Source organism: Hoplias malabaricus, chromosome 4 (assembly GCF_029633855.1).
Source record: "Hoplias malabaricus isolate fHopMal1 chromosome 4, fHopMal1.hap1, whole genome shotgun sequence".
Taxonomy (NCBI): domain Eukaryota; kingdom Metazoa; phylum Chordata; class Actinopteri; order Characiformes; family Erythrinidae; genus Hoplias; species Hoplias malabaricus.
The window spans coordinates 45,069,787-45,095,560 of record NC_089803.1 but is presented as its reverse complement, the minus strand read 5'-3'; the positions used below and the strand labels follow the sequence as shown (position 1 = coordinate 45,095,560).

At 41.6% G+C, this 25,774-nt stretch overlaps 1 protein-coding gene across 3 annotated transcripts in view; it reads right to left on the bottom strand.

The window, feature by feature from the left end:
* tulp3 (TUB like protein 3) overlaps positions 1-25,774 on the bottom strand; it is a 58,268-nt gene that overhangs the window by 13,000 nt on the left and 19,494 nt on the right. For 2 of the 3 annotated variants that reach the window (XM_066668465.1, XM_066668466.1), the window contains exons 2-4: positions 24,065-24,106; positions 16,291-16,342; positions 1,573-1,735 (exon numbers count right to left, since the gene is read on the bottom strand). In XM_066668465.1, coding sequence (XP_066524562.1) covers positions 1,573-1,735; positions 16,291-16,342; positions 24,065-24,106 — 257 coding nt within the window. Of the gene's footprint in view, positions 1-1,539; positions 1,736-16,290; positions 16,343-24,064; positions 24,107-25,774 lie in introns of all 3 variants that reach the window. The other variant, XM_066668464.1, reaches the window with a different exon arrangement.

Below are 25,774 nucleotides of genomic sequence, written 5' to 3'. Positions count from 1 at the left end.
GGGTCTACTTTTCAAATATATGGAGGTTGGTATTTTTACCTCGTTGTTATAGAAACATAAGTAACAAGAGGCACGTCTCTCTCTGATGCCGAGACCCTTGATGGACCACCCATATTTTTGACAGTGGGGAGGGCATTTCTCACCTGTGTTTCACACCTATTTCATGAATAGTTAATGTCTGAGCCACAGATATGAAGAAAAACAGTGTCACATCAGATTCACAACAAAATAGAAGAAAAACTAATTAAAATATTAGAAAGCTGTAAACATCAGTGTGTAGCCAACACCCATGTCAAAAGATCAGTGCTCTAGAGAAAACTTCATAAAGGTTATCAATGTTTTTTTTCACTATAAACACAGTGTGTTTCAACTGGTGGAACAGTAGCTCTTCTGTGGGATCAAAGCGTTCAGACTAGCATTTGCTCTCAATGGGCATAAGGCACCAATGACCCTGTCGCTGATTCACCCTGTCGCACACTCCATAAAACAAGTTCTGACTAAAATATATATATAACTATAACTTTCACAATTTGGCTTCTGTCAGAATCATTCAGATCTGTATGCTTGCCCATCCTGCTTCCAACATAAGAACAGAATAAGATTCTGGATTACTATTGTTTGGCTGCACCATCACAATCTATTTTCATTTCATTTAGTGTGTGGGGTTTGTGAGGACAGCATTGCACAGCTAAGGATTTTTGAGTCAAACTGGACGGAACAATTATTATTGAGTGATAAGAAAGCTAAGAAGAGTTGATCTAAACTTTATATGCACTCAGATTGTGATCCATGTGTTTCATCGCACAGGAATAAATATTTTATCTTCTGTGTAAAAGCAGCTTTATTTTGATTTTCTAGACCACCTTAAATAATGCAGGTGCAGTTACAGAGCTACAGTTGAAACACCAGGGGCCTCAAAACAGAAGCCACATAGTGCTGTAATGGGACACATGCAATTTGCTCTCTGACTGAACCAATCCTATTTGTCCTATAGGAAAATAAATCAGTGTTTCCCTCACACCTTCTATCCAGCCCAATCCTTCCTTTCTCTTTATATTCTTTTTTATTTCTCCATCTGTACATTCCAAAACAAAAATATCTAATCTGGTATAAAGGTCCTGGGGTTAAAAATTGACCACAGAATAAGGATGTACTCACACTTACAATGACAATGACTTACAAGTACAATTTCCCATCCCTACACCCCAACTTGCCTGCACTCACAATGCGTTTTAATGTTCTGAATCCAAGCACACTTACGTCATTGGACAGTGGCTTTTATTTTGACAAATAAAAAAAGGCTCTTTTTGCACAGCACAGTGGAGGATTATATTTTATGGCTCATTTGGAGTCGTTTTGTTTGCAGTGACTCTTAGCTTTCTCACATACTATGCCCAGACACGGTACGGATTACCTAGTGTGAGAAAGGCCTGGAGAATTGTGCAAAAAAATAATGAGCAGTCAGTGTGTCTATTAAAGCAAATAGGAAACAGATATAATAACAGTACTGTGGAAAAAATGTTCACGCCACAACACCACCTGCTGTATCAGGCCCCTTCCCCTTTTCCTCACCATCCATGATGACATCACTAGTGATGCTGAGCCGAGACTCAACAAGTGGGGCCTGCTCCTCACTGCGGCGGGGTCGAGTGCGGCGTGGACGCGCCTCTGGATTAGGTTGCACCATCAGGGGCTCCTGTCGTTTCCGCCGCTGCTTTTGCTCCAACAGCGCCCTCTAAAAACCGGAGAACAGAAACATTTCTAACAAGTTGTGACAGTGAGTGAATGGGACTGAGCTGCTGGTTGCTGAGTCTAGTGCCCCTTTTACATATACATGGTAATCCAGAAATGTACAGGAGTTTACCCAACAGAGCTGTATGTGTGAAGTCAGTGCATGTGAGAACGGTGTGGGAAATGTCCCGGAGTTTCACCTGCCTAAAGCATGTGTTCCATTTCTCGCTGCAAGTGTGCATCTGACACAGAACATTTCCTGCTTTGCTCTGCATGTGTGATCAACCAGGACATCTCCAGACCCAACACTCCAGAGTTTTTCTAGAAATTCTTCTGAGTTCATGTGAGAAAGAAGCATAAAAAGGGCAAGGGCACTGTCCTTGCTGTTTTCCACAAAAAGGATCAACAGGTAGTTTATCTGTGCTGAGTTAATTTTTTTTGTTCCCTAAATAAATTCAAACTTGTCCTATTCCACATTTTACAATATACACTTTAAAAAATATCCCACCTTTTCCATCTAGAATTACTTCATCAATATACTTTGAAACACACATGCCAAGTGATCATATTTTGCCACCAGATGTGCATTTACAGACCACATACTGTGTTTCCAAAAGGTTGTGTGTGCAATACCTGAGTAACTAATCCACAGTAAACAAAAAGCCAAAAAAAAAAACCTCTCATGCAGGATTGCAGGACCAACTGGCTGAAAATTAAACAAAAGAAAAATGAGAAACCTCACACACTGTTTGTACACTACCCATCATAGCTGGATGAAATAAAGCACTGGTTCCTATGGAAACAGAACATGATAAGAGGCCCCTGTCCTTCAAATACTTTTTTTTTTCATAAGAACCTCTCTTTGTCTCACCCACCATCTTTCTGGTGAAAGCTTATTTGGCCATCGAAAGAACGCGCAAATGCAAAGAAATATCTATCTCAGATTACAAACCAAGAGTGGGTGATGTGAAGACAATATGATATAGTTATATTTAAATCATGTTCACATAAAAAATATGTAGGTTTTCTCAGAGTTTAAAAGTTAAAATAGAGAAAAAAGCAAACAGTAATCCCACACAATCTAAATAATTACAATGTTTTATAATTAACAATGTTTTTCATTTTTTTACAAAGCTAAAGTATCCACAGAATTCTCAAAACTGTATATTGTGATCTTATTCACAGTACAATAGAACATACACAAAAACAATACAAATATTATTTGTCACACAAAACACACATAGCATTACAGTGCTCAGGAACACAAGAGGTTGTCCAGCCTTTTTACATGATAGTTTCCAATTATTTGAGCCATTCAAATTTAAGTTGCCCCCACTGTGGACCTGAATATTAGGCTATTTGGATACTCATTCATTGGGAATGTAGTGGAGTATGGATCGAATAAAGAAATGAAAAGTTCTGAATGAAAGACTCTCCACTCTAATAAAGATTTTTTTTTGGAACAGAACCCCACATTCCACAGAATTGTGTGTGTGCATACAGACTCTGCTCCCCTCCCCACACACACACACGCACACACCTAAGGTCTGCATCAAAGGACACCTGGCTATGACCCCCTCCTCTAAAGATAACACACCCAGTTTATGATGCTTTTAGGCAAAAAGAAAATCAAACAAAGTGGTGAAGACTAGGATTAACAATCCAGTTTTATGACGAGCGGTGTCAAGATGGCAAACCTTATTGTATGCAAGATCAACAGATGGCTAACAGGATTGACCTCTAGAGCCTCTAGATTCTCAGAGCTCTTTCCCCACTCTCCAGCGACCTTCTCACGTTGCGCTCACTCTTCAAGTGTGGCGCTCTTCATTCTTCTTTACACTGACGAAACGACTCATCAAAGACTCTAAAACGGACCTCACTCAGCTCCAAGGGACGCCTTGTGCCAGTTAGCAGTGTGATACAGAAACTACAACGTAATGTTGAGTAACTCTAAGTAATCTTTGTGTAATCGTGTTTATGTTTTATCGCCCAATCTAAGTTTAATCTCATGACTGATCAAAGCAGGTGAAACTTATTCGTGGCCAGAGTAAGAAACACCGCAGAGATAGAAGAAAATCGTAAAATAAGTATAAGCCTATTGATTCGATTTTCAGTTCTGGAGACCAGCGAGACTTCTCGTCCAAAGCTTCATATGGTTGGAACCTCCCACTCAGGACAGTGAGCCAGAGGAAATCCTTTCGTCTACGTCACCACGCTCTGAGTACGCCCGAGGCGGCTTGACTCGCGGGTGACTAAATCCACGCTGACCCAGCCTGAAAACTTCCACGGAAGAACTGCGGGAACTAAGCGGAACTCCTCTCTTCCATAACCTCAAAGAGCCTCTGTACCCATCGAGTGGTTGAGATCGACCGAAAAGTAAGCTAAAACTACAAACTTCCAGAGCTGAAAATTGAATTAAGTCTCTTGATAAATTTATACGTTAATTAAATCTCAGTTAGCAACACATTAGTCACAAGTCATATCGCCTAGCTTATCTTTAAATTCGAATCGGCTTCACCTGCATTGATGCCGTGAGATTTTGAGATTATGCTATGTTAAGTAAATATTCTTTTTTTCTTTTAATAAAATATTTCCATTATTTGAAATAACAGTGTGTGGAGTCTGTTCATTAAAAGTCTGAAAATCCTGAAGAACTCATGTAGCGATGACAGTATTCACTCTCTAACTACTTGTTAATGTTTTTGTCATTTAAGTCAATCATAACAATTATTATCATTAGTCAAAACGCCAGTAATCAGAAGAGTTTGAATAAGGTCAAACGCTACAAACATAATATATAAATATATATATATTTATATATATATTACAGTGTATACACAACATACACTACAGGAAGGTATTTGGGTTTTAATTTTGATGTTCTTGGCTGAATGTAGGCTAACAATAAAAGGAAATCCTCACACCACCTGCTTTCAGGGTTTTTAGCGTTAAAACAGATCTATTCACAGAACCATTCCTCTCCACCCATATTTGGGCTCATCAGCACTAATGTCTTTGTATGAACGAAGCCTAACCTCTAAAACAGCACACTTACAACAAAGCATGTCAACGACCATTCATTTTGTCATCTTTGTACTTAGAACTAGAACACATCCAAGATTTTCTAAATAGAGTTACGAAATAACTAGTCTGGGAGAAGTCTGGGAGAAGACCCACGCCCAGACTCCTCCCCTTCACTATTACGCATCATTTAAAACCCCTCCTCACCCCTCACTTTCTCGTGATGAAATTTGCACAGTTTCCGTTCCTGTTCAGCTGCGTTTCCTCTCTCCCTTTTGCTATGGATCTTGATATCACTGATTCGGACACAGAGCTCTGCCCAGATACACTCTGGTTCTCAGTGCTCTCACCGATTATCGCCTGCTTCCCCGGCTTCTCACGGCCGGTCCCTCCAATGAGACATTCTTCCCAACCTCTCGCCTGGCCGGATTGGCCTGTCGCTAGACTCTAAGAGGTTTTGAGAGAACGCTGTATTCCCTTTGCTTGCACTGTGAAGCTTTTTTCCTTGTATCTGGTCCTTGTAGGTAAACAACCTGGGTGCACCACAGATCCAATCGCATAACCCGACGACGTAACGCCTGCTGCATGCTCTGGTGCCACCCAGCCCACTGGGCTCCTTCCAGGTTTTGCTTCTGTGCTGGCGTGGCCTGAATCTACCTCCACTGCCACTCCAGCACGTGCTGTGCCTGCCTCTTCTGGCCTACTGCCTGGATTTAGTGTCTTTTCTGGCCACTCTCTTCCCCACATCTTCTTTAGATCATGCCAAGCTCCCTTTCCTCAATCATCCTTACCATCCGCCTCCCTCAGTCATCCATACCCACCTCCCTCAATTATCCTGTGACCCCTTCCCTCAATCATCCCAATCCCTTCCCTTTGTCTCGCTTCCTGGTCCCCTGCTGCCATGTTTCCTGCTCCACCCCAGACTGTTTCCACTGATACACTGTTCCCCCTCTCCACTGCTCCTGTTGCTGCTCCACCCAGTAACGCCAGCAACTTCAAACTACCTTTCGTCTCCCCTTCATTGTGGCAACGCATTATCCAAGATAAAGATATTGCTCTCTCCTCTTTGCTCTCTTCTTCCATCCCTTCTGCTCCCCGCACCATAGATGCTGGTGATGTTTCCTTTACTCTCTGAGCCACAGTTTTCCAAGACCCATACAGTCCCCAAATTTGCTCTGGCCTTTTCCATCTAAAATGATATCATGTGCTCCGTCTTCCCTTCTCGTTGCCAGGAATTGGACGATTATCTGGCCATCATTCTGGATCTAGCTGTTTGCTTTAGCAAAACTGTTTTACGACAATCAGACTTTTTTCTGCTCTGGTTTTTCTCTACCCCAGTTAATGTGCCTTCTCTGGCTGCTGATCTAGCTGGGCATGCCCCATTTTCATTTTTTCTCCGGGCCTCGTAACGCTGCCAACTTCCTCCTTCATCTGTTGCAACCTTCTCTCTGCATTGTCTGAACCTGACATAATTTCATCCCTTTTGGCTAAAGAGGTTTCCAATGGTTTCATGGCTGTGCCTTTCCCTTCTCCTCCCTTCTCCTTATACAGGATCAACCCCATCTGTGTCACTACCCGAGATTTTTCAGGCAAGAAGCAGATCTTTATTGACCTTTCTGCTTATGGCTACTCCGAATCATCCATAAACTTCCCAGTTCTGAATTCTCACTGTGCTACACAACTGTGGATCATGCCATTACCTTAACCAAGATTGCCGGTCATGGTGCCTGGCTGGCTAAGGCCTTCAAGGATTAGGGTTAGGGTTGCCTTCTAAGTTCTGCCTCTCCACCTGGATTTCTGGCGTCTTTTTGGGGTCTACTGGAACAATAAATACTACTTTGCTGTCCGTCTCACTTTTGGCTGCAAAAGCAGTTCAAACATATTTGACCCCGCAGAAGCCCTCTGTTGGATCCTGCTCAACTTACAAAAACTGCCTTTTTCTTTCTCTACCTTCTTGATGATTTTCCTGTCACCAGTCCCCCTTCTTGATCTCCAGTTTGCGGCGGCACTGCCCTATTCAGCACCTTTCGCCGCCTTCTTCCAAGCTTCCCTTACCCAGGTCGAACTCAACCGTATCACTCATGGTCTCTCTGCTTTTATCAATTCTCCCATCTGACCAAACAGCAGCTCCTCTCTCTTTTGGGCCAACTCAACTATGGCAATCGAATTATCCACCAGGGTTGTTCATTCATCTCCCATCTCCTTCATCTTGCCTCGTCAGTCTGCTTACTGCACCATTCTCACCTTGGATGACTTTTACTTTCTGAGCTTAAGTTCTGGCTCACCTCTCTTTGACACTAGAACAACAACGACGCTAATGATGTTTTAAACGACGATGCTATTTCCAACCCCCTGATGTCCACTTTTTACATATGCCGCTCCTTCCATTGTCTTTGTTCTGATCTCTCAAGCTCTGAAAATAATATTTTCAGCCATTTCTTCGCAAACACTTTCCACCTACTGGTCAGGATGGAAACCCTTCCAGTATTTCCATAACTTGCACAACATCATATTTCCCTCAAACAACCTCTCCATAACTGCTGCCTTCCTTACATCAGCCAATATGCAACACTCCATCCATTCCTCAAACCTAAGAGCATATTTGACCACAATAAATTTCTTAACAAAACTCATAACTGGTTCCACCCCATTCTTCCTCCAACCACCCTCAGATTACCCTTCTCCTCAAAGGAATCTGAAAGGCTGAACCCCATCTTCCACCTCAGAGATCACCAATCCCTTGACAGACATTTTATTATGCTGCCTGAACACACTACTATTGCCCCTACTTTTGGAGCCTTTTTTCTCCTAGTCTTCTTTGGCTTTCTCTGAATTTCGGAATTCACGACCCTTTCGGTCTCACCCAATTCATTTATTTATTCCCTTATGTGAGACCTCACCATCCTTGATTCTAATATGCAAATCCTTAATGTCAAATGGATTAAAATGGATCTACTTGGCAAAAACACCCATCTCTATCTTTTTAAACATCCATCTCAGTCACGTTCTCTTTTTCAGCAGTTATCAGACATTTCTCAGGGACATTCATTCAGAATCCGTGCAGCTTTTACAGCCTCCTCTCAGGGACTTCCAGATCACACCATTCAGCTCCTCGGCCGCTGGTCCTCTCAGGAATACCAGCTACATCCGTTCCCAAATCATCAGCAGCTGTTGGGGTCAAGCTTCAATCTTCACTAGGAGAAGCTACCCAGAACTCCATCTGAATCCCCCTTCCTTGCCATGCTTACATCAGGTGTGGTCCGCACTTCGCAAAATGGAGTTATGAAATAACTAAAGTTTGGGAGACGGACCACGCCCGGACTCTATCTAAGAACTGAATCGAATGCCCTCTATGTGCTCTAATGAAAGACTTAAAGGAACACTATGTAGTATTTCTACATAAGCTGTAAAATTACAGCTTCTAAATGATTGTAATGTTCTACGGACATGTAAAAGGGAGAATACAGCCTCTGTTGGGCCTATGCCGATGCCGATGCCGATGTTAGACATCCATTTTGGTAATAAGTGCTTTTTGTCAGATTAAATTTTGTGGATTAAATGACTGAAGTTACACATTGTGTCTGTGGATCCCAAGCTTTGTTGAGGACAGTGTTATAATCCGGTTTTGAGAGTTAATGATGAATGAGGGCGAGTGGTAGGGCCTGCTTACTTTAACTGGATTAGCATTGGACATCGATTCTGGTAACGTGCTTTAATGTCAGTTGCTGTGGTTACAACGGCTAGTGTACCACCAAAGTTACACTTTATGGTTATATTAACATGGTCCAGTGTGTATTATAAGCGATATATGGGTTTTATCATGTAGTCAACATAATTTTATTAGATTACAAATATTCCCCCGGCGGAGCCCAGAGTGCCGTTTGCTACTTTTGTAAACATCACTCGATGAGTAAGTGAGTAAAAAAGAGTGTGTGTGTTTGTCTGTGAGAGAGAGAGAGCGAGAGAGAGAGAGAGACAGACAGACAGGGAGAGTGTGTGCCAGTTGTGATTAAGTGAGTAACCTGGTCTTGTTTAAGTGAGTGTGCAAGCAAGCAAGGGAAAGAGAGATGTGTAAGACTTCATTACACGACAGTTCTGTAAATGTGAATTACACTCAGCAGCAGGTAGCGGTGCTCAGGACAGCCAATTCTTACATTGTATTCCTTTAACGCATGTGGACATTAACAATGAATTAATCATCAACATTCATTCATTCATTCAAGTCTTTAATGACTTATCCAGGTAATGAAATTGCCAGTACATTCTCCTTTTTTCTGATGATTTTTTTACCATGTAGCCTGTATAGTCCCAGCTTGGGAAAGCTTAAAGTGAAATGAAATCGCCCAAGCTTTACTCAGAAATTTTGGAATGAGTTGGTAGTGCAGTTGGTGATACAAATCCAAAGGGTCCCATTTGGATTTCACGTCACAGGTACGTCACTTCCGGCTGAATGCTCGCATGCTCGATTTGAAATTGTTTGCTGTTTGTCGCTGTTTTAGTCCTTTAGATGTTTATTTACAATCTCTATTGCATATTTTTTGGCATTGCTTATCCTAGTGTGCTGTCTTCATCGTTCCTAACCCACCGTGCTTCTTAACTTCATTTTTTTTTTTTTTTCGTACATATTATTTCTCATTGTTTATTTTTTTCTCTTCATGGCTCCTGCCGAGGAACGAGCCCTTTCTGAGCTTGGCGCGGAGCTCGAGCAGCTGGGTCGCCGGATTTAGCTTCTCTTGGAGAAGCAGACGGAGCTCCAGCCGAAGAAGACGAGACTCGAGGCAGCCCACGACGCCTCCAAAGTGGCCATCGCCTCTCCGCGGCGGTTCCTATCTACACGCCTGCACCGGGACGGGAGCGCCAGCATGGGCGTGGGAAGCTGAGGCCGCCCCCCCCCTCCACCCAGCACCGAAGACTAAACAGGACGGTGTTCTTATTATTGGAGAATCTATAGTTAGACATTTAAAAGTGCTGGGCATAAAGAGTAATGCAACCGTGTCTTGTCTCCCAGGCGCACGTGTCCTGGATGTTGCCAGGCAGCTTCCCTTAGCGCTTCGGCAGTGTGAGGACTTCGGCACCATCGTTCTCCATGTGGGAACGAACGACATCTCCGCCCGCCGCAGCGAGGTCCTGAAGGAGCACTACCATTCGCTTCTGGATACCACTAGGAAGAAGACGGATGCTAGGATCATCGTCTCTGGCCCCGTGTCCACCTACTGTCGAGGATCCGAGGCGTTTAGCAGGCTCTTCGGGCTCCACTCCTGGCTCCTGGATTGGTGCGGCACTGTCGGCGTGGACTACGTCGACAACTGGGAATGCTTTCGCGAACATCCGGCCCTGTATCGTTGGGATGGGCTTCATCCGAGCCATCTAGGATCCATAGCTCTCTCTGAGAACATTGAGGTGGTTCTGCGCCGGAACTGACTGGTCATTCCCAGTCACATCAGTCAGGTAGATGGAATGGATAGCGAGCAGGTAAGTAATATTAAAATACCTAATGTTCCTCCTGACCATCTCTCTACTGCTAGTATGATGAGGAGCATGTCTATATCACCCACTCTGATTAACGCTAAAACAATGACATTCATGACATATTTCAGTCTGGATTTAGACCAAATCACAGCACAGAAACAGCTCTAACAAGAGTAACTAATCACTTACTCCTTTCACATGATAAGGGCTATATCTCTATTCTGGTGCTGCTTGACCTTAGTGCAGCGTTTGATACCATAGATCATGTGATGCTTCTTGATAGGCTGGAAAATCTGGTAGGAATAAAAGGATCTGCCCTCTCTTGGTTCAGATCCTATTTATCTGACCGTTATCAATTTGTTTATCTGAATAATAAATCCTCTAATCATACTTTAGTTAAATATGGTGTTCCACAAGGATCAGTGCTTGGCCCTGTATTGTTCACACTCTACATGCTGCCACTGGGTAGACTAATCCGTAAGCATGGTATTTAATTCCACTGTTACGCTGATGACACACAACTGTATATATCAGCCAAACCTAATGATGTTGCTTGTCTACGTAAAAATAACAGAATGTCTAACTGAAATTAAAGACTGGATGATGCAAAATTTTCTCATGTTAAATTCTGATAAAACTGAAGTCTTGTTACTAGGTACAGATACTCAAGATACATTCACTCAGAAATGCTGCTATTAATCTTGATAATTCAACAGTAAGACACAATACCGTCATCAAAAACTTAGGGGTAGCCTTTGATTCGACTCTCACATTTGATACCCACATATCCAATACAGTCAAAACCGCCTTCTTCCACCTATGCAATATTGCCAAAATTCGGCATATTTTATCCTTAAAAGATGCAGAGAAACTAGTGCATGCTTTTATAACTTCTAAACACGTCTAGACTACTGCAATGCGCTCCTGGCAGGGAGCTCGTGCAAAGCGTTACACAAGCTTCAGTTAGTTCAAAATGCAGCAGCCAGTGTGCTTACCAGAGCTAGAAAATTCGACCAGATCACCCCAGTTCTCTCGTCCCTACACTGGCTACCTGTAAAATTTTGCATTGACTATAAAATACTCCTCTTAGCTTATAAATCTCTAAATGGTTTAGGCCCGCAGTATCTTACTGAACTTCTCATACCTTATCACCCGTCACGTACACTTCGTTCACAGGATGCCCATCTACTCTTTGTTCCTCGCTTTAAGAAAAACACTGCAGGAGGAAGAGCCTTTTCTCACAAAGCTCCTCAACAAGCTTTTGGTTAATCACTCACTTTCAGGTTACTTCTTCTCTATTGGTGTTAGAGCTGGTTTTCGTATTATCACTGTTCTGTATTAACCCTGTCATACTACCATAGCTACAGCTTTTTTAGTTAGCTTTTTAGTAACCGCCAACACTCTGTCTGTCGCTGGGTTTTCTTGTCTGACCCGTGGAAGCTTTTTTCACAGGACAATTTTGCCCGTTCTTTCCCATGACCCTACTAACCTCTGTATTTTTATTTGTTCCCTTTGTCTGGTTTTCTTTCTCCTGTCTCTCTCATGCTTTGAGATGTCCTGCTGCTCTCCAGATGTTGCCCTGATCCAGCCCCTGTGTATCCTGTACAAGATCCTGGCCTTGTCTCATCTACACTATCATGCTTGGCCATGCTGATTTATCTCAAATTAACTCTGCACCTACTTTTAACTCACACAGAATCACTGATCCCCTCCTCCTTCCTCAGACTCATACATCACTAATATACTACATTCACATTACTATAACCCCTTCATCTGTCATCATTTCAATTTTACTTCTGTTCTGTTCTCTGTTGTGTCTCCGGTGTCGACCAAAATTTGTTATTGAACTGTGTAGAAAAAAACCCATAAAATAAGCACTGGAAATAAACTGGAGTGTATGAAATAAACACAATTTTAAAATGTGCAATTATTGTAAAATAAGGTATAATTATGTTCCCTAATTAAAGGTACAGTATACCACCACAGTGACAGTTTTGACAGTGTAGTGTCTGAAATTGTTAACTAACCCCCTAATATAGTACACTATATAGGGACTAGTGAATGGGGAGCCATTTCAGACATAGGATATGTTTTCACCCAGACAAGCATGCACTAAAGGAGCTGACACCTTCACAACTGACAATCTGTTGGATCCAGGCAGCAGAGGGTCATAAGCTTACAGCAATCTTTCATTATGTCCACCTCACTCCACATTATGTCCTTCTATTCCAAATAATTATCAGCTGTGACCTTCCACACTCTCAGGAAGAGGGAGTAAGTGCCTGAATATGTGAGTGTGTGTGACATGTGAGTAACTACTGCTGGTAAGTAGAAATAATTGTGATGCATAGAATAAAGGAGAACTTTTAAAATAAAGGAACTGAGCAGAGGTCAGACAAAAACAGACCCAAAAAGAGAAGAGAACGGCAGAGGGTAAGAGAAAGAGTGAGAATGAAAGCGTACGAGGGAGATGGGCGGTACGATTCAGCACATGCCGGGGAGTACTACTAAGGAAATTTTGTATATACCTCCAATACGCAATCAAATGAGAGCGGGAATATTCAATACATATTCCTTTAAATGGGCCGTGTGTGTGTGTGTTTTTGTGCGTATGTGTGTAGGTGTACAATCCAGAAGAGATGGGGTACTTACTAAAACTGCAATTAAAGCTGAAATCTGAAATAAGCCCCTTGAACATTTATTTAACAAACAAAAGGACAAAGAACCGTTTTTCAGTGATTTTCAGTGAACCTAAAGGCAACGTCATCTTTTAAGGTGGAACAACATGTTTGAGGAGAAAAACGACAGTTGTTTGTGCATGACTGATGTTTAACTTGCAATACACACAGCAAGGAATCTTTTTGAAAGTGGAAAATGATGCAGAGCCTCAAAATAAATCTATAGGGTCAAAACAGAAAAGCTCTGGATGTAAACCTTTACTAATTCCTCAACTAAAATAAAATAATATATATATTTATTGAGACAGACTGGAAAGCTAGAACACTGGATACAGCTAGTTTTATTACTTACTGAACTGATGGCAAATGACTAAAATCAAAAAGAGTTGGTATTTACAAAAACAAAAAAACATAAACAGTGTAACCTTGGTCAAGTCTGATATAAATTAAGTAAATACATTTATAAAATAATCATCTTACTTACTGTTCCTAAAGCGCTTAAAGGGCTCTACCAAGAGCAGGCTCTCCCAAGAAATGCAGCCCACCCACTCACAAAAAGACTGTTCAAAAGAGTCTACAAGTATGCCAGAATGGATAGCAAATGTTTTATACTACATCATATCACTGTGCCCAAGTTATTAGTCAAAAGAGACTACACTGAACTAATCCATATTAAAGTGTGACGAAAGAGAATTCTATATCTCAAACACAAAACAAATATATGTGGTTTACTTAGGGCCACTAAAGTCAGTGGTGATGGTGTACCAACATCATCTCAAATAATAAACTAAAGATAGTATAAACATATACTAACTATAAGATATGCAAGGGAGAAAAGTCTGTTTAGGGTTGAGTTTCTTGGAAGGCGTGGGCTGCTTGCTGCCACTGAGCTAAATTTAAAATATGCTTAAGCTTTTAAAAAATAAAATAAATCACAGAATACAACTCAATTACCATCATGTTCAAGAAAATATATGATACTGGCTCAAGGCAATAAATAAGAAATTGTAATAAGAAACAGAGCTCATCAATAATTCTGCTCATGATTTGCAAATGAATAATGGTAGTGTCTACTGCTAATGCACTTGCTGTGCAATAGTAGTGTGTACTTTATCAGTTTTGAACACAATGTTTTTTTATCAAATTCAGAGTTTTTCTTCACCATTTGCAAGCTCTCCTGTTTGACTGTGTGTTGGAAAAAGGTCTGATGTGTTAACGAAGCCCTGTGTCAGTAAATGGGGGGGACAGAGGGGACAAAGCGTCTTGGTCCGATATGCTCAGGCTTTTTCTCTCTGCTTTGCTCACTGAACCACGACCAAGAAACAGCATCTGGAGGTATTTAGATGGCAAAGAGACCTCCAAATGTTGAAAAGCATGAAAATGATGAGATGAGAACATGGCTCTATTCCTGCCCCATAGGTGGGAAATATTGACTTAATTTTTGTTTCAAATTCTGATTCAAACCTGTTTTTATTCAAAAACTGTTGAAAAAAGTGTAGACAAAATGAAGCTTTCCTCTGCTGACCAGTGGTAGCTAATTAAAACAATATCATTAACTGACAAATACAATTAGCTCTATTTAAAGACATACAGTATATGCATTTACCAGAAGAAATAGTTATATATATCAGTGTTTAACAGCTCTAGCCTAATGTTGTAGCTTTATAGAAAAAAACAACACAATGATATTTTTAAATAGAAAAAATAAAAAGAAAATAGTAACGATAAACAGCAATGCTTTTTGTTGATAAGGACAAATGCAGCTTTTTTCTGCAATTTGCTCCAAAATAACAAAAATTCCATAAATGGATGATAATATTAATAATGGAAATGAATTTGTTACTACTATGTATTCAGTATCAAAAGCAATACTAGTGTTGCACCAATACTGTGCGCCAGTGTTGCATCGTTTATGGTGGAAAATAGAATTCAGTTGGAATAAAGGCTGTAACAGGGGCGGCACGGTGGCGGGTGCCACTACCTGTTAGCAGGTAGTGTCGCAGTCACACAGCTCCAGGGGTCTGGAGGTTGTGGGTTCGATTCCAGCTCTGGGTGACTGTCTGTGAGGAGTTGGTGTGTTCTCCCCGTGTCCGCGTGGGTTTCCTCCGGGTGCTCCGGTTTCCTCCCACAGTCCAAAAACACACGTTGCAGGTGGATTGGCGACTCGAAAAGTGTCCGTAGGTGTGTGTGTCTGTGTTGCCCTGTGAAGGACTGGCGTCCCCTCCAGGGTGTATTCCCGCCTTGCGCCCGATGATTCCAGGTAGGCTCTGGACCCCCGCGACCCTAAATTGGATAAGCGGTTACAGATAATGGATGGATGGAAAGGCTGTAACAGTGTGTTGTGTGGTGCACCATGTTCTCCATAGGTAATACTCATTATTTGGGGGACATGTGTACTATGTAATATATTGTAGTTTTTCATAGTTTTACCGTTTCATAGTTACCATGCTCCACTGCACGTACCTGTGTTTACTTTCTGTTCTCTGTTCTCATTGGCTGTTGAAGGGACTCGTTCAATCTAGAGTTGATGGAGAGTTTACACGTACACTACGTCCAAATTTGGGTTGAAGAAATCAAACATTTGATATGCTACGACTGGTCTGAAAAGCGATTTCAAGGTAAAAATATTTAAAAGTGGGCTAAAGTGGGCTAGTGTAACCCCAGCTTAAGGCATGCAACCACAAAGAAGCACACTAACACCGGTCAGCAGCAATCCTTAGAAAGTGCATTTCACAGTCGTAACAAATATCCTCATGACAATGTAAAAAGCTTTTCAGTCAGGCTAGACCATGTCTTCCTATTTGTACTTGATACGGCATTGTGGAAATATTGTGGGGTTTTTTTCATGGCTCTGAAACGTAAATTTTTTTTAATGTGCAGTTAATAAAGAAGTAAATGTTGTTCATTCAAGCTTATTCTATCTTATTAGCGATACAGAACACTGCTATAACAAAATAAAAATCTGTAAGTATAGTAATATAGATATCTAGGTTTATAGGCATTTGTCTAGTAGTTAAGATAGATAGAGTTGGTATCGGTACTCAGTATCGGCAGACACTCGAACATGAAATATCGGTATCGGAAGAGAAAAAGTGGTATCAGTACATCCCTAAGCAATACCACAGATTTGCTCAATGCGTCCTCATCCTCTGCACTGCTCGCTTCTCCAAAGTCCTGATATAAACTTTTTACACAGAAAAATTGGGCAAGCAATGATTTCTGGCATCACAAACTATATATGATACTGAAACGTAAAGAAAACTAGCAATCTACTCAGAAACAACATTTAAATATCAACCTGTTTTTGTACAGAAATCAAATGTTCACATAGCTGAATAAATAAGTATGTATACTATGCACGGCTGTGACGTTTCTGATGTGTCTCACTCACCTGCTTCTCCAGCTTCTGCTGTCTGAGGCTATTGCTGTCATCATCCAGGGAACTGCAAATACAAAATCACCATAAATCGCTCATTCAACCATTAAAATCCACAATCAGGGGTAATGGCATATATAAAGACCATTACTTGTGAAAAAGCCTCATTCACACTTTGGTTATTAAACATCTATGTTTGTTAAGGCTAAGCATATCAAAGGAAACTTTTAAGATAAAACAAATGTTCCCAGAATATCTTACAGTAACTTTTGATATATTCTTGTATGCTACAACAATTATTGTAGCTACCACTGTCAAAAATAGCGAACTTCCTTCTCACAGTCAGTTAGTCAAAAGTGTATCTTTACAAAGCCTGGATTGCATACACAAATTATACATGTTATGTCCAAACAATGTGAACTTTTGCTTTTGAACAAAGCAAAAATTACAAACCATATAAATCTATTTGCCTAAATGATTCTTTCTGTTAAATGGGGAGCTGTATATTCCCCTTAGAACTGAATTACATAATGTAGTGGTTAAAAATGTAGCTGCTATACTACATTTAAATTTAGGGCATCACATGCCTTCAGAAACATTCAACCATCCTATATTATCACCCACTCGCTGTGATAACTCTTCTGTGACATGAATCTAAATGCAGCTTCTGGTTCCACGTTAAACTTTGTTTGACCATTTAATGTGGAATTGGAAATTAACAATATAAATCCCAAGACATTAGCAAACTACTAGCACTGTTTAATTCTTTTATACTGAACAAGAATATAAACACAACACTTTTGCTTTTGCTCCCATTTTTCATGAGCTGACCTCAAAGGTCTAAGACTTTTTCTTCAAAAGGGCTTTTTCTCTCAAATATTGTTCACAAGCTTGTCTAAATCTCTGTTAGTAAGAACTTCTACTTTGCCAGGTGTGGCATATGAAGATGCTGATTAGACAGCATGATTATTGCACAGGCGTGCTGTAGTGGAGTATAGACCGGATAACGAGATCAAAATGAAGAAATGAAAAGTTTTGAATTAAAACTTTTCCATTCTGAAGAGGACCTTCCGTCTGCGACCAAGTCACATTCCACAAACCGCAGGGGTGCAAAGACCCTGCAGCCCCCCACACACATGCACGCACATGAAGATCTAACATCAAAGACGGGAGCGGGACACTTTCCAGCGACACATGGCCCCCGACACCCCTCCTCCCCTCAGGAACTAAAGATAACAAGTTTTCATGATGATTCTAAGAAACAGAGACTTCAAACAGAGTGGGGAATTTTTCTGCCCCCTCTTTATGACGTGGCGCCTAAGGGTCTCGTCATTATCGCTTGCAGGGATCAACAAATGGTTAGCAGGGGTGAACTCGGTTTAACCTCTCGTTGACCATCCGCACCGGACCAACGGCATGGACCAACAGTGACCCCAAATGGACACTAGTGAAACTACGCCTCGCTCGGGGTCGCCCAAACAATAACGGAAATGAAATCAAAGTCTGATTAATGTGCATACACAATATGTATTAACGTCACTTTCTGTTGTCCTCAGATGAACGTCCACCCTCTAATGAAATGATGTGTATTGCTGTTTCTATCATGAAAAGAAGTTTCATCCATTTCTAAAATGCTTAGCCATGTCTCTGACCCATCTACATATCCCATCTCAGCCCAAGATCTTGACACAATACCAGGCCTTAAAGACCTATACGGCGCCAGAGCGTCCCTCCAAGTCGTCAAAGGCTTGCTAGTTCATGCCACTGACTCGCACACTTCACCTACGTTCGTGGTTCCTCAGTGCCACAGGGGGGTGATGCTGATGCACGCCCATGACTCCCCATCTGCGGGACACAAAGGGGTCAAAGCAACACACATTGGCCCCACATGGTAAAAGCATGTTGGCCCCACATGGTAAAAGATGTGGCTGACTACATTAAAGGCTGTCTGGTATGTTGCCAATTTCAACCCTCGAACCCTCTTCATAGACCCCCCTTGCAAAAGAAGGGATTATCCTTCCCTTGGTCAAACCTCCAGATAGACTGGGTTGGACCACTCACTCGAACAGTAAGAGGTAACAAGTACTTCCTCACACACAACCCCCATGGGACTTGTAGGGGATACAAGTGTTAGATGATAAACGATAGAACCAAAGGCAGGAAGGGTGTTGGTTAACAAACAACTACAACCTTCTACTCACACCTTAGTTCTCCTATCCCTTTTCCCTTTTTCTCTCACTCTTTAGCAGGCAACGAGCTTCTAACCAGACTGAGGACACTCAGGGTGCAAGACCCTAGTCCCTCATCGTCAATTATTGTAGAGTGTTTACCCTAGGAAACATTTATCAAAAGGGGGGTATCGTGAAAATTTTTATAATTTGTCTAAACGACTCGTCGTAAATACCCTAAGTCTAACCATGAGCATCTCTTCCGGTAGGATGGCCCCGCTGCTCATTCTCCTGATCGTCGGCTCCCTAGGAACCGCCGTGCTCGCTGAAGTGATTGAACCGGGTCCTGACTCAGGAATAATACTGAAAGACCAGCCGGGACTGCTAATCACTAATTGCCGCCTCCATACCCAGAGAGTATTCGTATGGCTGAATCCCGCCGAAGCATGTAGCAAAAACCTACCGATAACCACTCTGCAGACTGGCCGGAATGGAGTTAGATGGACTGAAGAAGCTATCAGCCATGGTGAAGCCGACGTAACTCACATGCTCCGGCAGCTACAAAAGTTTACCGTGACGCAATCAGAACTAAATGGTTTTAACAAACGACCTAAACGCTTCATAGGCGGATTGCTAATGGCAGCTGCAACTGTGGGATCACTACTGAGTCTCGGAACGTCCGCCGTCAATACCGTCAATGTAGCCACTGTCAAACGTCAAGTAGGGGAATTACAAGCTGAAATTCCAAACATTAAGACCCAATTAGACAAACAGCAGCAGCACCTGCAAACAATTGGGCAAACCCTACGTGGCACCGTCGTAGTCCTCAACGCGCACAGTGTCGCTTTGAACAAAACGCTTCAGACGGTTAACTCTATGCTTTCAGTAGTGCAACTTGACCTTGCCCACATCCAGCTTATGAATATGTTATTGTCTGATATGCTACAAGAAATCAGCTCCTCTGTGGATAGCCTAGCCATGGGGAGAATTCCTCCCTACCTGGTGCCCCTATCCTTAGTACAGGAGATTTTGTCTACAGCAACTCGAGAAGTAGTACTGATCTCCAGGCCCACCTAGCCTATACCTTAGGTAGCGCCATCCCAATTTATGTTAATCCTCATTAGCATTCATCATTAACCTTCCCATAATGGCACCTGAAAACATATACCGTTTAAAAGATGTTGTCAACGTTGGCTTCTGGCAAGATTCTGCCTACGTTCGTGTAAAGACAACATCTCTTGTAGCATACCAAGACGATAACCCTGACCTATATCTGGTACCCAATTTGCTTATGTGCACACTCACTAAAGACATTCACTACTTGTGCCCTAGCAAACCTTTCATTCGTGACAGCGCAAATGGGATCTGTGGCCTCAAGCCTATGATGAGTAATACTCAATGCCAGGTAGTCGTCACACCCCGATGTTTGGTAACCAGTACCCAAGCTGAAATTGTTGGAAATCGTTGGTTGGTTAACACCCCCTTTAGAGAGGCTCTACTAACCTATGATCAACATGACACCTCAGAAAGGGTACTCCTTCCTAGCCAAACCTTCTGGGTGGACGTCCCCGTAAACGCAATCCTACATGTAGGAGACCTGGCCCTGTATCACCTAAACCCTGACCAATATGAGAGCGACATAGAAATCTCAGAGTTCTTCTCCAAACACACCATCGAGCTAAATACTAAAACACTAACTCGCCTAGAATATGAGGGAACCCAAGTCATTGATCTAACCCCCATAGATAACACTTATAGAGAGCTGTCGTCTCAACCCCTATGGCCAGTTCAGCCTGTCACCTATGCATGGTCCACTCCGGACACCTTACTAGTTACCCTGGTAGGATTAGGATATCTTTTGACTTTTGGTATAGCCTGGTTCTATTTCAAACGCACTCGAGCCCTCCAGAGCAGGTTAGAAACTTGGTCTAATAAAATGGTCAAATTCGTTAGGCATAAAAGAGCCCAGAGAGGTGAACCCCCAAGTTTTAGATATGAAGCCGAAGGCCATGTCAAAGAATCAGCTCTCGAGGTTGCGTTTGAACAAGACCTACCCCTAAATAATTAGAATCCCTTCAGCATGCAGACATCAACACTCCATATGCACCCATACACTGATAGGAAAACATCAGCTCTGGAAATGTGTTTGAATATGCTTGCTGATCTCACCTTCCTCCACAGCAAAAGTTCTTTTCAGCTCCATGCTCCCTGCCGAACCATAAAACTGAAAAGAAAGGGGGGAATGTAGTGGAGTATAGACCGGATAACGAGATCAAAATGAAGAAATGAAAAGTTTTGAATTAAAACTTTTCCATTCTGAAGAGGACCTTCCGTCTGCGACCAAGTCACATTCCACAAACCGCAGGGGTGCAAAGACCCTGCAGCCCCCCACACACATGCACGCACATGAAGATCTAACATCAAAGACGGGAACGGGACACTTTCCAGCGACACATGGCCCCCGACACCCCTCCTCCCCTCAGGAACTAAAGATAACAAGTTTTCATGATGATTCAAAGAAACAGAGACTTCAAACAGAGTGGGGAATTTTTCTGCCCCCTCTTTATGACGTGGCGCCTAAGGGTCTCGTCATTATCGCTTGCAGGGATCAACAAATGGTTAGCAGGGGTGAACTCGGTTTAACCTCTCGTTGACCATCCGCACCGGACCAAAGGCATGGACCAACAGTGACCCCAAATGGACACTGGTGAAACTACGCCTCGCTCGGGGTCGCCCAAACAATAACGGAAATGAAATCAAAGTCTGATTAATGTGCATAAACAGTATGTATTAACGTCACTTTCTGTTGTCCTCAGATGAACGTCCACCCTCTAATGAAATGATGTGTATTGCTGTTTCTATCATGAAAAGAAGTTCTGTCTCTGATTAGAAAAATGAATTAACACTAGAATTAATACTTCTAACGTATCATTGTAAATGGGACGTAAACACAACGTACCCAGGATGAAATCTTATGTAAATGTTTGATATTAATAATCCAGGATATTCATTGTTATATGTTACTAACATGTATAAGAAATTTCGATACGCAAAATTTCCACTCTTTCTGTGAATCGCTGATTCAAACTCCCCCTCCTCTCTCTCTTGTGAGAGTCACGTGAGCCTCGAACTCGCACCCAATCAAAGAGAAGACACATCCCATTAGGGCATGACCGCGCTGGCTTTGAAAAACAGTTCAGCTCGGCACACAGTTCAGTTAACTTCGACACATCAAAGAGTTGAGAGAACAACAGAGAACAACATAGTTCGCAACAGAAAGAAGTTCGCCCGTTCAGCCAAGAAAATCGGAAGTTCGACTCAGCTCAACCGCAGCTCAGAAGATCAGAAGCTCAACTCTTAACTTCACTTCCGCCCTGAACGCCTGCACGCGTTCTCTTTGTTCATCTCTTCAAGCTCCAAACCTCTCCAAAGCGAGACGCTTTCTTCTTCACGTCGACGAACGAAACAAAGAAGAACCTTAAAGACTTCACCAAAGCTCACAAGAGATGTCTTGAATTAGCTAGAGTATGACGCCTTACTAATACGTCGAGTGATTTGAATATCTTCTTTTCTTTTAATCGTGTTTAAGTTTTATCGCCCAATCTAAGTTTAATCTCACGACTGATCAAAGCAGGTGAACTTATTCGTGGCCAGAGTAAGAAACACCGCAGAGAAAAAGAAGTCGTAGAATAAGTAAGTTTATTGAATCGATTTTCAGTTCTGGATCTGCAGTAACTAGCGAAACTTTTCGTCCAAAATGTCCATATGGTTGGACACTCCTGCTCAAGACAGTAAGCCAAAGAGAGGATCCTGCCGCCTGCGTCATCACGCTCCGAGTACGCCCGAGGCGACTCAACTGACGAAGAAAGACCTCCACGCTGACTCAGCCTGGAAACTTCCGCGGGAGAACCGCGAAACTAAGTGAGGCGCCTTCACTCCCAGGACCTCAGAGAGCCTCTGTATTCAACGAGTGGTGAGAATCAACGAAAAAGTAAGCTAAACTTACGCATTCCCAGAGCTGAAAATTGAATCAAGTCTCTTGATAAATTTTATATTAATTAAACCTCAGTTAGCAACACTTTAGTCACAAGCCAGAGTGCCTAGCTTATCTTTAAAGTCGAATCGGCTTCCCCTGCGTTGATGCCGTGAGATTTCAAGATCACGCTATGTTAATTAAATATCCTTCTCTTTGTTAATAAAACTTTCATTATTTGAAATTACAGTGTGTACAGTTTGTTCATTAAAATTCCTGAAAATCCTGAAGTACTCACTTAGCTTGACTATTATCCATTCTCAAACTAATTATTAACGTTTTAATTGCTTAAGCTAATTATAAACTTTAATTAATATCATTAAGTCAAATATCAGAGATCATAAGAGTTTGGATAAGGTCAACGCTATAAACACAATATATAAATATATATTTCAAATATATATTCACAGAGGTATCGCGGTGTATGACCAACATACGCTACAGTGCCTTAGGCTGGCCACAGGAAGGCCATTATAAAATTAGCAGTTTTATCACACAGCATAATGCCACAGATGTCGTAAGTTTTGAGGCAGCGTGCAATTGGCATGCTGACTGCAGGAATGTCCAACAGAGCTGTTGCCTGTGAATTAAATATTTCTCTAAAGGCCACTCTATAGTTTTCTTTAACTGTATTGGGGGGTCAAAAAAACAGTCAGTATCTGTGGAATGGTCCATTCCTGTTCAATGGCTGTGCGAAGATTATGCTGCCACATGAGGTGATGGTCGTGAATGAATGGCATAACAATGGGCCTCAGGATCTCGTCACGGTATCTCTGTGCATTCAAAATGCAATCAATAGAATGCACCTGTGTTTGCTCCCCATAACATATGCCTACCCATACCATAACGCCACCGCCACCATGGGCCACTTGATTCAAAATGTTGACATCAGCAAACCGCGCACGCACACAACCCCATACACCCAGTCTGCCCTCTGCCCTGTACAGTGAAAACAGGGATTCATCCGTGAAGAGAACCTCTCTCCAACATGCCATATGCAATCGAATGTGAGCATTTGCCCATTCAAGTCTGTTACAACAACAAACTGCAGTCCGGTCAATGAGGTCGACGAGCATGCAGATGAGCATCCCTGAGATGGTTTCTGACAGTTTGAGCAGAAATTCTTTGGATATGCAAACTGATTGTTGCAGCAGCTCTCCAGGTGGCTAGTCTCAGACAACATTAAAGATAAAGATGCTGGATGTAGAGGTTCTGGGGTGGTCTGCAGTTGTGGGGGCGGATGGCTGTACTGCCAAATTCTCTGAAACACCTTTGGAGATGGCTTATGGTAAAGAAATAAATATTCAATTCACAGGCAACAGCTTGTGCAGCCATCATGTCTGTGATTCTCAGGGCATTAAATAGACTCTGTTTGAAGTGTGCCTCTGAAAAAATCTCTGTTTCAAGGGGTATATAACCTCTTTCCAATAAATATTGAGATAACCCTACACCTAGGCAAAACCCCCCTCCTAGGTGTGATGTGGGATTCATATTCAAACTCTACTCCATACAACAATACAATAATGTACAATAATACAACATGTGTGTACAGGTGTGGTGGACGTAGTGAAAAATGAGTCTGTTTTACCTGGCAGTGGCGGTGGAGGAGAAGCTGGCCGAACTGGAAGGTCTTTGTTTCCAAGTTGACAAAACACATAAAATAGAGAAACACAAAAATACAGGATGTTAGTTAGTTATAGGGATGCTGTGGTGTGTATCTCACATCAATGATGCAGCAGAACTGAAATACTCCTTTACCTTTCTGACTTCTGCAAAGAGTACAACATGCTGCTCTTGGTACTGCAATTCATTCTGCTTTAAAACAACACAACAAACCAGTCCTAACTTACATCCACGCTCTATAAATGTTTCATGGATTGTGTCTGACACAGGCAAGGCTGTGTCTCCTGTCACCTTGTCACCTGTAACACCTACTCCGTAACCAAGGATACCTACGTCAACACACCAGCCTCTATCCTCACACAAACACAAAGCAGATACAACAGAACTTCTACATTCGCCCACTCACCAAGAATAATCAATGACAGACTCTGAAAGTATGGCCTTTACCACTTATGACTTAAGTCCCCCTCTGGTCATACATTAAACCTCTATAAACTCATAAAGTTCCTAATGTCTTGAAAGTAGCTTAGATGGAACTCTACACCTACTGACTTCATTGAGGTATGTGAGGAGATAAGAATATGCCAACAGTCCCCATCTCTACCTCAACCTAAACATCTGATGCCTGGCTGCAGCTCGAAAGCCCTACAATCCAAACTGACAGGATCAGTTCTTTAAGTTTATGATTTACAGTTGCAATCAAACCCCCATGTGAATGATTCAACCCACATTAGGTTCATTAACATTTCCATTTCCAAAGCTTCTTGCAATAAAACAAACTACATACAACATCACATGGCATAATATCAGATATAGCACCTTTAAAGGGCATATATTAAGTGTACAAATACATTTCAAATCTTTATTGTGGAACATGTCATTCAAAATAAAAACATACTACCACTTTTCTGTCCTTAACTGTTACATAGTATTAAAAATGACAAATGTCATTATATTCAACAAAAAATAACCTGAAAATTAAGTAGTCTGAAAATAGCAAGCATGAAGAATTTACTCTTCACTGCATTTATAATGAGTTCCATCAAGAAAAACTGCTGCAAATAATACTGTATCCAAAAGTACGTGTGAGTTTTGGTTTAGACTCTTTGGAAAGAATGTAATTTCAACGTCAGCAATTGTGAACATAGTTTATTTTATGTTGAATACATTTTTAATACTATGCAGCAGTTACCATAATATGATAAATGAGTATGTGAATGTTTGAGTTTTGAAAAAAAGATATTTGTTACATGAAGATGCTTTAAAAAATCATTTGTAGCCCTAATATTTTTCTAGGTTTTTTTCTCATTGAGGTTCACTTATAATGTTTGAATGACCAAAAACACATTTTAAAATATTGTTCCAAGCCTCTTTTTATACTCTTACAATTAAGAAGCCTGTTTAGTTTGAATACCAAAAGACCAAAAGGCATTTATTTTTGGAGTGAAAATAAGGGAACAAACATAAAAAAAAATACATGATTATAAAATGCCCCAAAACCTTTGCACCAGACATATTTCATTTCACATTCTCTGTAGAGAATGTTTATTTTTTTCAGTTAGAAGATTGATAAAACATGATCATTTGCTAGAGCTGCTCAAGGGTTTGCATAAAACTGCATGTGTAAATGACTTTTTACAATATCAGTATCAATGGACATGTCTAAGCAGCTGTA